Genomic DNA, 13471 nt, shown 5'->3' with positions numbered 1-13471 from the left:
TATAATATTAATAATAATAATTCTTCAAGTGAATATCTGACATCATACCAGATATGAGTCCAATAGCAGTAAATATTTATATTTCTTCAATGGAGCAAAACTTCTATTAAATTAAACAATCAATTTAAACAGATCAAATGAAATTTTTAAAAGAATTAAATCTAATTTACCTAAAAAAAATTAACCATGCAAAAACTACTTTAATTTAGTAAATTTCACACACAAACACGTTTTTGTGTCTTTGATTCTAATCTTTAAAGATTAAATGATGAGTAACAAAAGCTAAAAATACTGGTATCATGCATTGGGAAAAAGTATATACAACCACAAGTATTGTGCTTCATAATCATACCTCTATAAATACTAGGGAACCTATGACGAAAGTATACAACAGCTGGTAATTTAATTACTCCCCATTTTCTAGCATACCGAGTGTCACCCATTTTAACGAAAGTGATATCCATATTTTCTGTTTCACCGTCGATTTTCTCTAACAGCTCCAGAACTTCATCATGTTCAGAACTTGTTTCATCATCTGTAACAAAACATACATTGTAGTAATAATGTAACATGAATTCACCTCGAATGCCGCCTTACCTGGAACCCCCATATCAATATTAAACTAACTCAAACCTACGCAAGGATAGCAATGCTATATCCTATCCTAAATAGAACATACGAATTAAAACCAGAAACAGGTATTCTTATTTTTTAAAACAATTCTCAGGCCACTGCTGATGTATGGCTGTGAAGTCCGGGGAGCGGCATCCTTTACGAAAAAGAAAAAATTACAATCTTTTAAAAATAAAGTCGTAAGAATTGCAATGGATGCTCCTTGGTTTGTAAGAAACAGTCAATTCCACCAAGAAGAGACAATAGAGGATTACATAAAAAAAAAGGTTCATGAAGTTCCACCTACAGTTAAAGGAGCCGTGATCTACAACTTGGGACACCCAACCACAACCTGAAGACTGAAGCCCAGGCTGCTGCAGTACATCCTCTAAAATTTTATTTTATCTTAATTTCTTTTTTTCTCTTCATCTTTTCTTAAATTCACTTTCTTTTTCTTTTTTTTTTCATTATAAGTCTATTATTTATTTTGTTAAATCCATAAATGTCATTGTTTTTGTTATTAACTTTACTTTTATCTTTTATTAAGAATTATTATTTTAATCTATTTATTCTATCTTAATTTTTTTATTTATAACATTGTATGTAACTAGGGGTGTCTTTTCTATAAGACTATACCCCCTCCTCCATAATTAATTGTTAAAAAAAAAAAATAATGTATCTCTTACATTAACCATGTAAAGCCCACCAGACCGATCTGGTATTAAATAAATAAAAAAAAGATACATAATTTAAGACTTAAATGACACTAAATTAAATTAACTTCGAATTATTTGCTCCATGTTTCCTGCTTATGATACATAGCAAGTATGACCTATCAACTAAATATTCAAATCATTATAATTTAAATAAAAAAGGAAAGTTTCAATAAAAATAAAATGATTAAGTTAAGTTGTGAGGTATGTCACCTATCAGTCAGCAATAGTTCCAGATGTGTGCCTTTCTTAGGCAAGTCAAATCTGTCCTAATTTTGTTTTGTTATGAAAGATATTTAAATTATTTGTGAATAACCAACAGTACCTTCATAGGAAATATGAGAAGCATGCATCAAATTTTCAGTACTTCATTGAATTTTAATGGGAAAGAGTACAATATGGACATGAGAAGAGGCATGCCTCTAATCTACAACATGGACATAGGTTAAAAGAAAATATATTAAAAAAAAATTGTCTATCTCTACTTTAAATTCAGTAAATAACATTTCCATCATATCTGGCATTGACTTGTTGCGAGATGTGTATAATAGACACTAACATTAGAGCGTTCCATTGACTCAATTTTATCTTAACGAAATTAATATTAAAATATAAGTCTTGATAACAATTACTTACAGAAATAAATAGCCAAGTATTCATTTTCATCCAAAAGTTTATCTACCATTTTTCTGTTGACCTCTTCTATTTCATTTCTTAACTCAAAAATATCCTGAGATGTCAACCAAGCTAAGACTTTATCTTCATCTGAGAGATCTCCTGTTTTCAACAAATAATTAATTCAAACTTAATCTAATTTGAAGAATCTTTTTTATAATAATAGTTGTCAAAATAATTTAAAGGCCAAAAACAAATCTTTATATTTAATATCAATAAAATCAAGTAATAATTGTGTTTAATAATCCATATTTGAGTTCTAGCAATGGGCAGACTATACCATGCCATTGTATTATAACTCATATCACATTTACTAGCTGTATATTTAGTTAATACAGTTGTAAATTTCAATGAATACAAAAAAGTATTATATATTATTATATAATATAGGACTATTATATATTATATTATAAAAAAAAAAATCCATTTATGATAAATGGATTTTTTAATCAATCTGAACTCAGACTTGCTTTAAGCCATTGTATAAAAAAATTACTGTAGTTATTAAAATATTTGATAAATAACCATCATATATCAAAGGCATCTTCTTCCTGAAGTATACAAGCGAAGGACTGTTAATGATGTTGTACTTCTTTGCAGCATCAGGATCACATATTTTCACCATATCAATACCTTGAAAAATTTTAATAAAATTGTTTATTTTAAAAGTTTGACAGTCCGAATTAAGTCGGAGTTCTTAAATTTCATTACTTACATACCATACATATCAGCTTCGCCATCTATTATTTCAAGAACTTCCAATAGTTCATCACACTCAGGACAGTTGTCATCATCTTTAAAATATGAAGTTATTATTAGAAAAAACACAAGGTTTTTTTTTAAAAAGTTATGTAACCTTACATACATAGCATAATCTTAGAGCATTTCTAAACGCAATGTCCATTTAAGCTTGAAGATGACTTAGTCATGATAAATTATTGATTAAACTTTCCTCTAACTTTGCCCAAAAGATCACAATAAAGCACAGTAGTGTTCAGTTTATATGAACTATTTATTTTAAAAGTGGTGATTGTATTTATGTTCAAATCGAGATATTGTTAGGATTGGATTGGATTAAATTTAAAAATATGAGTAACATATAACATAGCAAAATATTGTTTATGGCTATGAAAGGAATTACGCCGCTTTAGAACTCAATGAAATGACGTTTTAAGTTCTTTTGAGAACACTAGTCCATAGGAAAAGTAAATTTCCCAAGGAATAAAAATAAATGTAAAAACTTTTATGTCGTAAAATCATAAAACTATTGGACTTTCTTTGTTGGATAATTTTTATATTAATTTATTTACATTAATTTTAAAATTAATGTAGTTTTATTAATTATATATAGTCATCTAGAGTTTGTATGTGCAGGATGGATTTAAAATAACTGCTGTACAGGTTGTATATAATGGAATAAATCCATTATGTCAAAGTGTTTCAGGTTTGTGAGTGGTTTCATTTTTTGTACAGTAAATCTGATGTTTTATGTAGTGCATTCTTGTTTTGTAGAATATATAATGTCCTTATACAGAATTTTGGATAGTAGAAAAACTAAAATAAGGAACAGAACTGTCTAATGCCAAATTTTGATCATTTTTAGAAATTTCTGAAAATTACAAGGAAATATCTGGAGACCTGATTGAACCCGTTAGCAAATCAAAAGTGAAATTTTATATTAACTTGTTTATAACAAATTCATTGCACATTGACAATTAAACATAAAGAAAACTGTGATCTCATAAAATTTTCCATATCCATTTGAAACTGCAATAATTGGACTTATGCAATTTTCAATAACCAGCAAATTTGTGCGTAATAATGATTTAAAATATATTATAGAGATAATTATCTCATGTACAAAATTTAATTTTTAAAGTAGATGAAAACATATTGCATTTTTCAACCAAAATATTTTTTTAAAAAAAAGAGAAATAATAAAAAAGTCATTACAAAAAAATACAGCCAGGAATAATGATTCGTCCAATAGTCTCTCCAGCATCCTTCCATTTACCTCTTCAATTTCGTCAGCCAACTCCCTGTTTTCGTCATCAATCAACCACTCCAGAACTGATTCCTCGTTCTGCAAGTCTCCTTGAAATGGAAAATAATACAATAACAGATAAAAGTGAAGTGAATGCTAAATTGTCAGAGGTAACAGCTGAGACATTTTATTTATGAAGTTTTGCATGAAAAACAGCTCATTCCCTACCTTCAAACAACAGTGGATTTCCATTTCTAAAGTAGACTAAAGCTGGATAAGTTTTTATTGAGTATCGTTTGGCAAGTTGAGGATCCATGATCTTTACCATATGAATACCAAATACATCAGTTTCATCATCTATGTTTTCAAGCTCTTCCAAGATTTCATCACATATATTGCAGTTGGGCTTATCTGTGCAAATAAAAACTTTATATTTTCCATCTTAAATTTTAAAAAACTTTTTACTATGTAAATCATACAATTCGTATAAATAAGATGATTGCAGCTCACTCCTCAGAAAATGTTTATAGCAAGGAGCAGATCGAATAATGTAAGGTAAAATAAAAATATATCATTAAAATAGATAAACATTTTTCTTTTAATGCAATAAAACCAATGCCAAATTTTGTTTTTCTATACTTTACAGATACTATTATTTAAAAAAAAAAGTCTTATCCCGACGACTACATTACTCAGAAAAACTGATAAATTCACATTATTAGAATTGCACAGATGGTCTGCAACCAGTCTTATAGCCTTAGAAATCAATTGTACGCACAGAGTGCAATCAGTCTTGAATGGGTTAAATTAAATTGCCAGGTATTAATAAATATCTACTATGTTCACTCACATGACTTTCCTCATCTTATGAATGCTTTTTTTTTTTTTGTGGATACTGTGCGCTTTTAAATGCACATATCTGTTGAAAACTATACAAGAAATACTTGATCCAATTACAAACTCTACTTATCTAGAAGCTAAGGAAAGTAAAAATAATTTTTAATAATAGCAAAATTAATTTAAAAATTGATTTGTCTTTTATTAATTATTTTTGCTATATTGTCCCAAGAATACATACTTATATTATTTTAAATAGAAAAAGTAACTTTATATTTCAAAATAGCCTGATGATTAAAATATGAAATAATTATAATAATAGTGATTGTTGTTTTTTAATAATAATTATTAATAAATTTGTCTTGTTGAGATAAAATATTTATAAAATATAAAAAATAGCCACTAAAGTTTGAGGAGAAGTGAACTACCAACAGCTTAAAAAAAATTATAATTGGATGAATTAAGAATTAATGCTGTTGATAAATAAGTGTTCAGGAATGACAGGAATACTTTGAAAAATTGATAATGGAAGATAGAAAGACCTTTCAAGAGGAAAGAGAGCACGAACATATAAACATCAAGTTGGCAAATATCCATTGAATATTTGAAAGAAGCTTTAAAAGGTGGAAGGAATGGAAAAGCATAAGGACCTGAAAGAACACCTCTGCAACTCTTGATATGAGATGGAGAAAAAGTAGGAATACTTCTCACAGTGTTAGTAAACAACATTTACAATAAAGAAAACAAAAAAGCCAAATAAAAATTACAGAGGCAGATGTGCCATCAATCCTTGTATGAAACTTCCAGGTAAGAACAAGATGGAAAGGGGATAAAGATGCTACACAAGACCAAAGTGGTTTTCCTAAGGAAGAGCATGCATAAACAACATTTTCACAATGAGACAAACATCTGGAGAAATCCAAAGTGGAGTGTTGATTTAATGTACTAGAAAAGGCACATTACCCAATTCCAAGAAAGAAATCATGGAAAGCTATATAAGAAGCAATTGTTGCGGAATGCACAATAAACATAAAATAAACGTACCACAATAATACCAGTCGTTGTAAAATAGGATCAAGGCTCCCTGGAAAATTCCAGATGTGAAAATTGCTTCTACAGGAATGTTGCCCTTAAACAACCCTTTTCAAAATTTAGACATAGCTCTAAGACAATATTGAATGGAGAATAGGAGAAGGAAGAAAGGCCATCACAATGTTAAATTCTGTCCTCTGGAGCTCAGATATATACCAAGAGCCAATCAGCCCAATGCCAAGAGACTAAAACACAAGCCTTTAGTTGAGTCTATAACAACATATGCCCTGGAAACATTAGTCATAAATACCAGATTCTGCGAAAGGCTATGAGCTACGGAAATAGATAAGAGTGAGGAGAAAATTAATACCTAACAAAATAACAAATGTAAGAATAAGAAAACTGAATGAAGTGAAAATGAACATACTTTCAACCACAGAACAAAGATTATATTCATTTGGACATGTTTAAAAGAATGTCTACAGAAAGAATGTCAAAGTTAACTAGAGAATAGGAAGTGGAAGAAAAAAGGAAAAAAAGCAAAACCTAGAGTAAAATGGAAAAATAAGGTGGAAGAAAGTTTAGTAGGACATATCATTCAGCATGAGGAACCCTACAATAGAGAAGAGTGAAAAATAATTTTAAAAGAAATTACAAAATAATTTTTAAAGAAATTAAATACCTTTAAAAAAAACTAATAAAATTAAAATATATAATGTGTAATAACACAATATATATTTCATAAATATCATTATTAAAATTAATCAGCAACTTTTTCATGCTATAATAAAAAATGATATTTTAAATGAAATTGAATTTTTGCTTGGATTATCTTGATTGCATAAATTGAACAATGAATAATTTGATGGTTGATTTAAAATAACAGGTTTTAGATATAAACAAAAATTAATAACTAACAGAAATAAACAGCTAGATATTGCGTTTCATCAACCATTGTTTCCAGCATTCGACGTGTAATCAACTCAATCCGGTCTTCAGTTTTCTGCGTTATTAGCCACTGAAGTACCTCCTCTTCTTCTGCAATATCACCTAAAATATTTAATTGAAATTAGGCACATCGAAAGTTGTTTTAATCCCTCTTTGAAAGAGAAACTCTCTTTTGAAATATAATTGGATTTAATAAGTTATCAATTTAGAGATGTTTCAACATACATTTTACAATGACAGAATGAATTTCCAGAGACTAATTTAAGTGTTTGTCAGAAAATATAAAATGCTTGTGGTATCATTTCTTCAATGTCTCATTATGTCTTAATTATCCTTTATAGTCTTGTATTTTTTCTAGGGTACTTTGGTAGGCTCTATGAAAGAATTCTTGAACAGATGTTGAGGGGGAGAGCATATTAAGTAAGATGATTAAATTTAATTTCAAACAAACCCAAAAGAGTAGGCGAAAGCTATTGGATAGTGACTACAAACAAAAGAAATGCTTGGATATTGATGCTTCAGAAAACCAAATCCCATTGTAGAGTATTTATAATAATTATTACAAAATAAAGTAAAAATATCAGCAATAAACTATTATTTAAAAACTTTTGAAATAACTTATCAATGATACTTCCAGTTCATTATACGAAAATTTTCCAAGCCATTTTAAAATTTTCTAACCTCATTTGCTCCTATTTCAAGATTTTTATCAAGGACATTGTAAAGAGTTAATTTTTTTTTTCAAAAGTTATTAAAAGGCCAACTGTCACTTACATAAAGTGATTTGAGAACAACTGGGGAGCAGGCTCTTAAAATACTTGTACATAATAATATTTGGTGGAGTCAACAGAGTCCCTCCATTGAAGGTGAAGGGGAAATAAGTAACTGTGCTAAAATAAGCACCATTTTTGAAAAAAATAAAATAAAAATTTAAGGTTAATAAATCCATACGAAAACAACTGGTTAGGTATGTCCTGGATCATGGAATCAAATATTAGAAACAGAAGGTCTTTTCTAACAACCAATTCTAACTGTCTGGAACTGCACGAAGCATGTGCAGTATCGGTTTTTACCTCACAAAAGTTCCAGACAGTTAGAAGTAGTTGTTAGAACAGATCTATAGAATCGGTATTCTCATGGTTTTCAACTACAAAAATGTTCCTTGCAACTGGCGAGGCATAGCAATAAAAAAAATTACTATTATAAAAATGTACTACATTATAGAACTACAAAAACACAAAAATATATTAATAAACAAGTAAAGCATACATAAATTAAGAAAATATTACCTTCAAAAACATTAGGAACTTGATCTTCAAAATAAACCAATGATGGAAAATCAGTAACACCAAAATGTGACGCAACTGTGAAATCCTGAAATCACATTAAATATTTAATTATAAGATGAAAAAGCAAAATTATAAAACATTAAAAAGTATTATACCTGGGTTTTAATAAATGTTATTCCATGTCTATCGCAATCATCGTCAATATTTTCTAACTCTTCTAAAATTTCCTTACATTGCGTACATTCATCTAAGCGATCTGTAACTGATAAAAGTTTTGTTATGACAGTCAATGAATTTTTTATAGTTTTATATAATTGTAAATTGTAAGGAATCTTATGAAAAGAGGGACTAATTCCCGAATGCTTATAATGGAAGATCTTTTTTGCTCATCTATTTGACATTAAACCAAACACACAGACAACAAACAGGTGGAAAATCGTCTAATTAAAAGATTTGGTCCAGTGTAAATATCTAAATAGACTATTAACACAGTTCTCTACTGCAATATAAAACAAAATTTGTACTTACACGATCACTACAGAATTTCAAATTTTAAGTCCTGATTTTCTGGAACAGAACAGAACAAGACACCACTACAAGATGTCTGTCCAATTTATAATAGAAAAATAAAATGATTAAAAAAATATATACATGTTCTTTGTATACTTTTTGAATTGTAGGTGTGGAAATCATTATAAAAAATAAATTAAATTCTACTTATAAACCCTACAACTTTTGTGGTTATGAACATAAAATTAGTGAATTTGAGGTTAATTTTACAACTTCACTTTTTATTCTTTAACCATACCTGATCATAGTTCAGAGAATTATTTTATTATTTTTGCAAAGATATTTTTAAACAATATTTTTATAGTTACCCATTTTTAAAATAGTAATCAGTGGGATTCCAAGATACTTATCAAGTTAATCGATATGATTAAGAAAAACATAAACCACATTTAAATCCAATTTGAATTGAATTTATATATATATATATCACTGCCTTCTCTGGATCTCTCCTCCTTCCTAAATCTCATCTTACATCCGTAAGGACCTACAGCTGGTTCCTGAAGGACTTGTCTTCCCTTCACAACCAATAGGCTAGTTTCCTACAGAGTGAAGTTTCCTACCAGTGAGGATTTAATGCTAGTTCCCATAAAACATCCTCTCAATTCATCTCCTAATCTGTATGAACACACATTGTCGAGTTGACATTGATGCTATTTAATGAAGAAAAATAGACATAAACAATGATAAAGCGATGATGGAGGAAAAATGAATCATATGAACACCTTCCCAGTTGTGGATAACCTGTCCTTGTAAGACTCGGTATAATAGATTTCTCCAAATTTTATATTACCAGGTTTAATTTTCGTAAGAAATTTTGTTTTCAAAGTTAATTAAAGTGTTCATTAATATAAATATAAATGTGGATTTTGGTTAAGAATTGGTTGAGTCCATCAAGCTAAAACCTCTTAACATTGTCATTGGCTTCAGGAAACAGAATTGAATGCCTTAAATTAGAAAGAAAGTCAAATTGAGTTTTGAAGAAGGGAAGCAATTTACTAACTTTAGTATCTTCAAACTATGCAAGTTTGTAAAAGGATATGCTCCAAACTCCAGAATCTCTTTCTCTAGAAATGGGGAACTAATAAAGGAGGTAGACTGTGAAAAAGATTATTTAAATTTACAAAACATAAAAATTATTATATTATTAATTGCTTTTAAGTCTAACCTTACATTGCTTGCTTAACTATTTGCAGGGCTTAATTTTCCAGAAATTGGCAACTGCTCAGAAAAGGAACTCCAGAATAAAATATAAGACACAGATGTCATAGAATAGGAGCTCATATTCAATAAATCAGGAAATATAAAAATCCCAACTTAACATAAAAGTCAGACCCTACATACCTAATCCAGTCCAATACTTCAAATGTTTATACTTTCGACCATTTTTCTATTGATTGTCAGAAAACATACAAATTTTTAATTTATTTTTTATTAATCTTAGATTGTAGATAATAATTTCTCTTTTACTTTCTTAATATAAGAAATAGAGATGATATAACATGCAGTTAGCAGGCAACTTAGCAAAATGTTGGTAATGGATTATAACATTTTAATATGGCATTGTTTTATCAAACAATTATATAATACAGACTGGAATGGGTAAATAATACAATATTTCATTCAACTCTCATTTGAACTCCTTCAAAACACCAATATTACAATTATCATGCAATTTAGCCATTAATTTGCGATGAAATACATTATAGTCAATCTTAGAGTCAGTCAGGTTTATGTCGATAAGGTGTATGCTATCAATGACAAGTCTAATTTAAACTAAACAAATAAAACTTGTATAAGCTAAGCCGAATCGTTCAAATGCGGCTTTTACTTACATATTTTAGAAAGCAGTTCTCATTTATTTTCCAAGTTCTAGACCCATTTTTCAATGATACAAATTCAGTTGTATTTATAATATAATTAATTCACATTGAATAAACTCACAAATAAAAAATAGAAAAATTTTTGATGGTTATTTGCATCTATATCACATGAAACATAATTATTTGGAATAATGTTAATGAAACAAAAATGAATAAAATATTAATTGAAAAATTAATCAGAATTATATCCTATAGGGTCAGAAAAAATTAATGTTTTTTTTTTCTTTCCTCATAGGAATTTTTGGCAAATGATGTCCAAAAGGATATGATGAAAATGGTGGTAGTAACTGAAGTATGCTAATTAAAATTAATAGTATTTTCTTAAACTTTATTATTTAATTTTCCTATAGGCTCTATAGTATAAGTAAATATTTTGTTATTTTAACAAAATTAGACAACACTGTTCCAATTCATTGCAAATAAATCTGTGGTAAATTTGTTTGTTCACTTTATTCATGTGGTTGTTGATATCAAAAGTCTTCAAATCTTCCTTATTTATTTACACCCTGCTCTGCCTTTCAGGAAATCTGGGTTTTTGCTATAGTGGGATATAATGCATGTTTGCACAGCACCAGTGGCCTTTGTCCAAGAAGTTGTTGCTAAGCAAACAACAGTTTTTCATTAGATAACTAAGCAGTTTTTTCATGTGATCATTGAAATTTTACTAAAATATTTTAAGTTTGAGGTATCTGAACCATTTGAAGGTGTTAAAATAAAAACAAATACAAACTTTAAGTATACTTTTTTGTTTAGCACCATTTTCCAGATTGGCCCATTTTTTCTTATCTCCTTTAAGCCAGCTCAGCTATCGGAAAAAAAAACACTGCATCCAGATCATTAATGTAATCATCCTTTATATCATGGGACTTTAAATCTGGAAGAATTTTGTTCTCTTGATTCAATTTCTGGGCGAATTAGTACCGATATTCCATCTTTTACCTATTTTGATGAAATGTGTTGATGAAACATTTGATTAAATGTTTCTCTATCTAGTGGAATAGATTTCAATCCATAATTTTATAGTTTTTATTTTCAGTATATCCTCAACTGCATTTTTAAATAAATTAGTGTCAGATGGTTTCCAGTAGCTTATGAGAAAAATCATGAGGTATGGTGAATATCCACATCAGGTTACTTAAATCCTCAAGCCTTTCATATTACTTAATAAATTGGTAATTTCTTCATTCTTGGATTAATAACGTTAACCCGATAAATTACGTTTCATGTGATACAACCGTAAATTTCAAAACATTACTTTGTTATTTTTTTTTTGTTAGGATTGACTTTATACATAAACATAATCAAACTTAATCCAAACTGTCATAATTTGGTTGGATTATAAAACCTTAATCTAAATTCACAATTTGACTTTAATATGAAGTAATAGCTTTCGAGAAATATCTAGTCTACTGGCTGAATGAGCACTAGACATAAATACCATCGCTATCGTCGTGGGAGTCATCTTCAGCGAGTTTATTCATCTTCTTTCGGTACGCTTTGGTATTGCAAAGGTCACACAAGGTCTTGTTCCCTAAATGTGATAGAGTAAATCCTTTTTAATTTTCTAAAGAATCAGTATTGTAAGTCAATAAATTGTAAATGATTGAAGAAGTCTCAAGAAAATAAAAATTAAAAAGTAAACAAGAATTTTTTATAATATTTCTCAGATATTATCTCTTATTCATAAGTAAAATTACACTTGTTTATTTATTATACCAATATCCCTCTGGATACACTATTTTTTTAAGACAATGAATAAACATTAAAATTTTGATATGTCAACCAACATTAGATTGAAAAATTGGGAATACCCTTGGTTTTTGTATGGTATTTTAATCTTATGTCTAGTATCAAGATTTTTGTACAAAACATTAAAATGTTTTAGAATAATTTAGCTGATCATAAAAATTGTCAGATTTTGCTTTCTCAGTTAGGGTTCAAAAGTGATGTCATTGATGAATGAGGAGATGTCTCCTGAGAATGAGAATGTCTCCTCATTTATCATCCACAATCAACTATCTCTCATAATGATGTCATTGATAGTTTTTATTTTTAATTAGTGGTTTAGAATTTACTTTCTTCGACATGTTGACTAAACCAACTTGACTTTTTAATACTTGGTTTGGCAGAAAAATTATCATATTAGTTAATAATTCCAGGGGTATTACAGTCTCCCAACTGTGAAATAAATTTAGCTTAAATTTTTTTTTCAACGAGCGGAATTTCTAAATTGATTAGAAGGAAGGACATACAGAACACAACTAAAAGCAGTTAAGATTAGAGAACTATGTAACCGTCTATTCCGGACTTACTTTATCTTATAATAACTGCTACTACTGCTGATTCACTAATCATTATCAAGGCTATTTCATTGATCAAAAAAATAAATAAATAATCATGTAAGCAATAAATATTGGTATAAAAAATAAACTGAAAAAGTACTCATTTATCAATTAATTAATACCAGTTTACAAGTTGTAAGATGTTAATAAGCAGTTAAAAAGCATAATTAAATTTACTAGGCATGTGAAGGTGAAATGAATTAAGCTAACAATACAGTATAATAAGAGTTATAATTTTTTTTTCATGATTACCATTTCAAAGTTATCAAAAATCATAATTTATGCATTCATAACAAAATAAATTGCAAAACTTTCAGTTGTTTTTCCATTTTCAAATATATTTTGTATGCTCTCGTATACTCACAGAAATATATAGCAAGAGAATCCGACGTATGAATCGCTTTCAATAAAGCTTCACCCTCAAGTTCTTCTATAACATCTCCAGATGGGTCCTTTTGTGTTAGTAACCATTGAAGAATTTCATTTTCATCATACAAATCTCCTGTTGAACAAAAAAATTATCGATCAAATTGTAAAATACCAGGTCATTCAAAAAGTCCTGTCGTTTTTTTGGGGGAAATTATAAATA

General features: G+C 28.5%; 1 protein-coding gene across 7 annotated transcripts in view; it reads right to left on the bottom strand.

Annotated features, from left to right (window-relative positions):
* Nucleotides 1-13471, bottom strand: part of hlk (hulk) — a 115475-nt gene that overhangs the window by 1873 nt on the left and 100131 nt on the right. For 2 of the 7 annotated variants that reach the window (XM_067046727.1, XM_067046729.1), the window contains 11 exons: nt 13247-13384; nt 11979-12071; nt 8246-8352; nt 8091-8175; nt 6772-6903; nt 4213-4395; nt 3954-4094; nt 2720-2794; nt 2526-2633; nt 1962-2102; nt 352-535 (listed from right to left, as the gene is read on the bottom strand). In XM_067046727.1, the coding sequence (XP_066902828.1) occupies nt 352-535; nt 1962-2102; nt 2526-2633; nt 2720-2794; nt 3954-4094; nt 4213-4395; nt 6772-6903; nt 8091-8175; nt 8246-8352; nt 11979-12071; nt 13247-13384 (1387 nt within the window). Of the gene's footprint in view, nt 1-351; nt 536-1961; nt 2103-2525; nt 2634-2715; nt 2795-3953; nt 4095-4212; nt 4396-6771; nt 6904-8090; nt 8176-8245; nt 8353-11978; nt 12072-13246; nt 13385-13471 lie in introns of those variants that run through there. The other 5 variants (XM_067046732.1, XM_067046731.1, XM_067046728.1 and 2 more) reach the window with 4 other exon arrangements.

This window comes from Halyomorpha halys, unplaced genomic scaffold (assembly GCF_000696795.3).
Source record: "Halyomorpha halys isolate HHAL.00 unplaced genomic scaffold, Hhal_1.1 Scaffold164.1, whole genome shotgun sequence".
Classification (NCBI taxonomy): domain Eukaryota; kingdom Metazoa; phylum Arthropoda; class Insecta; order Hemiptera; family Pentatomidae; genus Halyomorpha; species Halyomorpha halys.
This window is presented reverse-complemented; position numbering and strand designations above follow the sequence as displayed.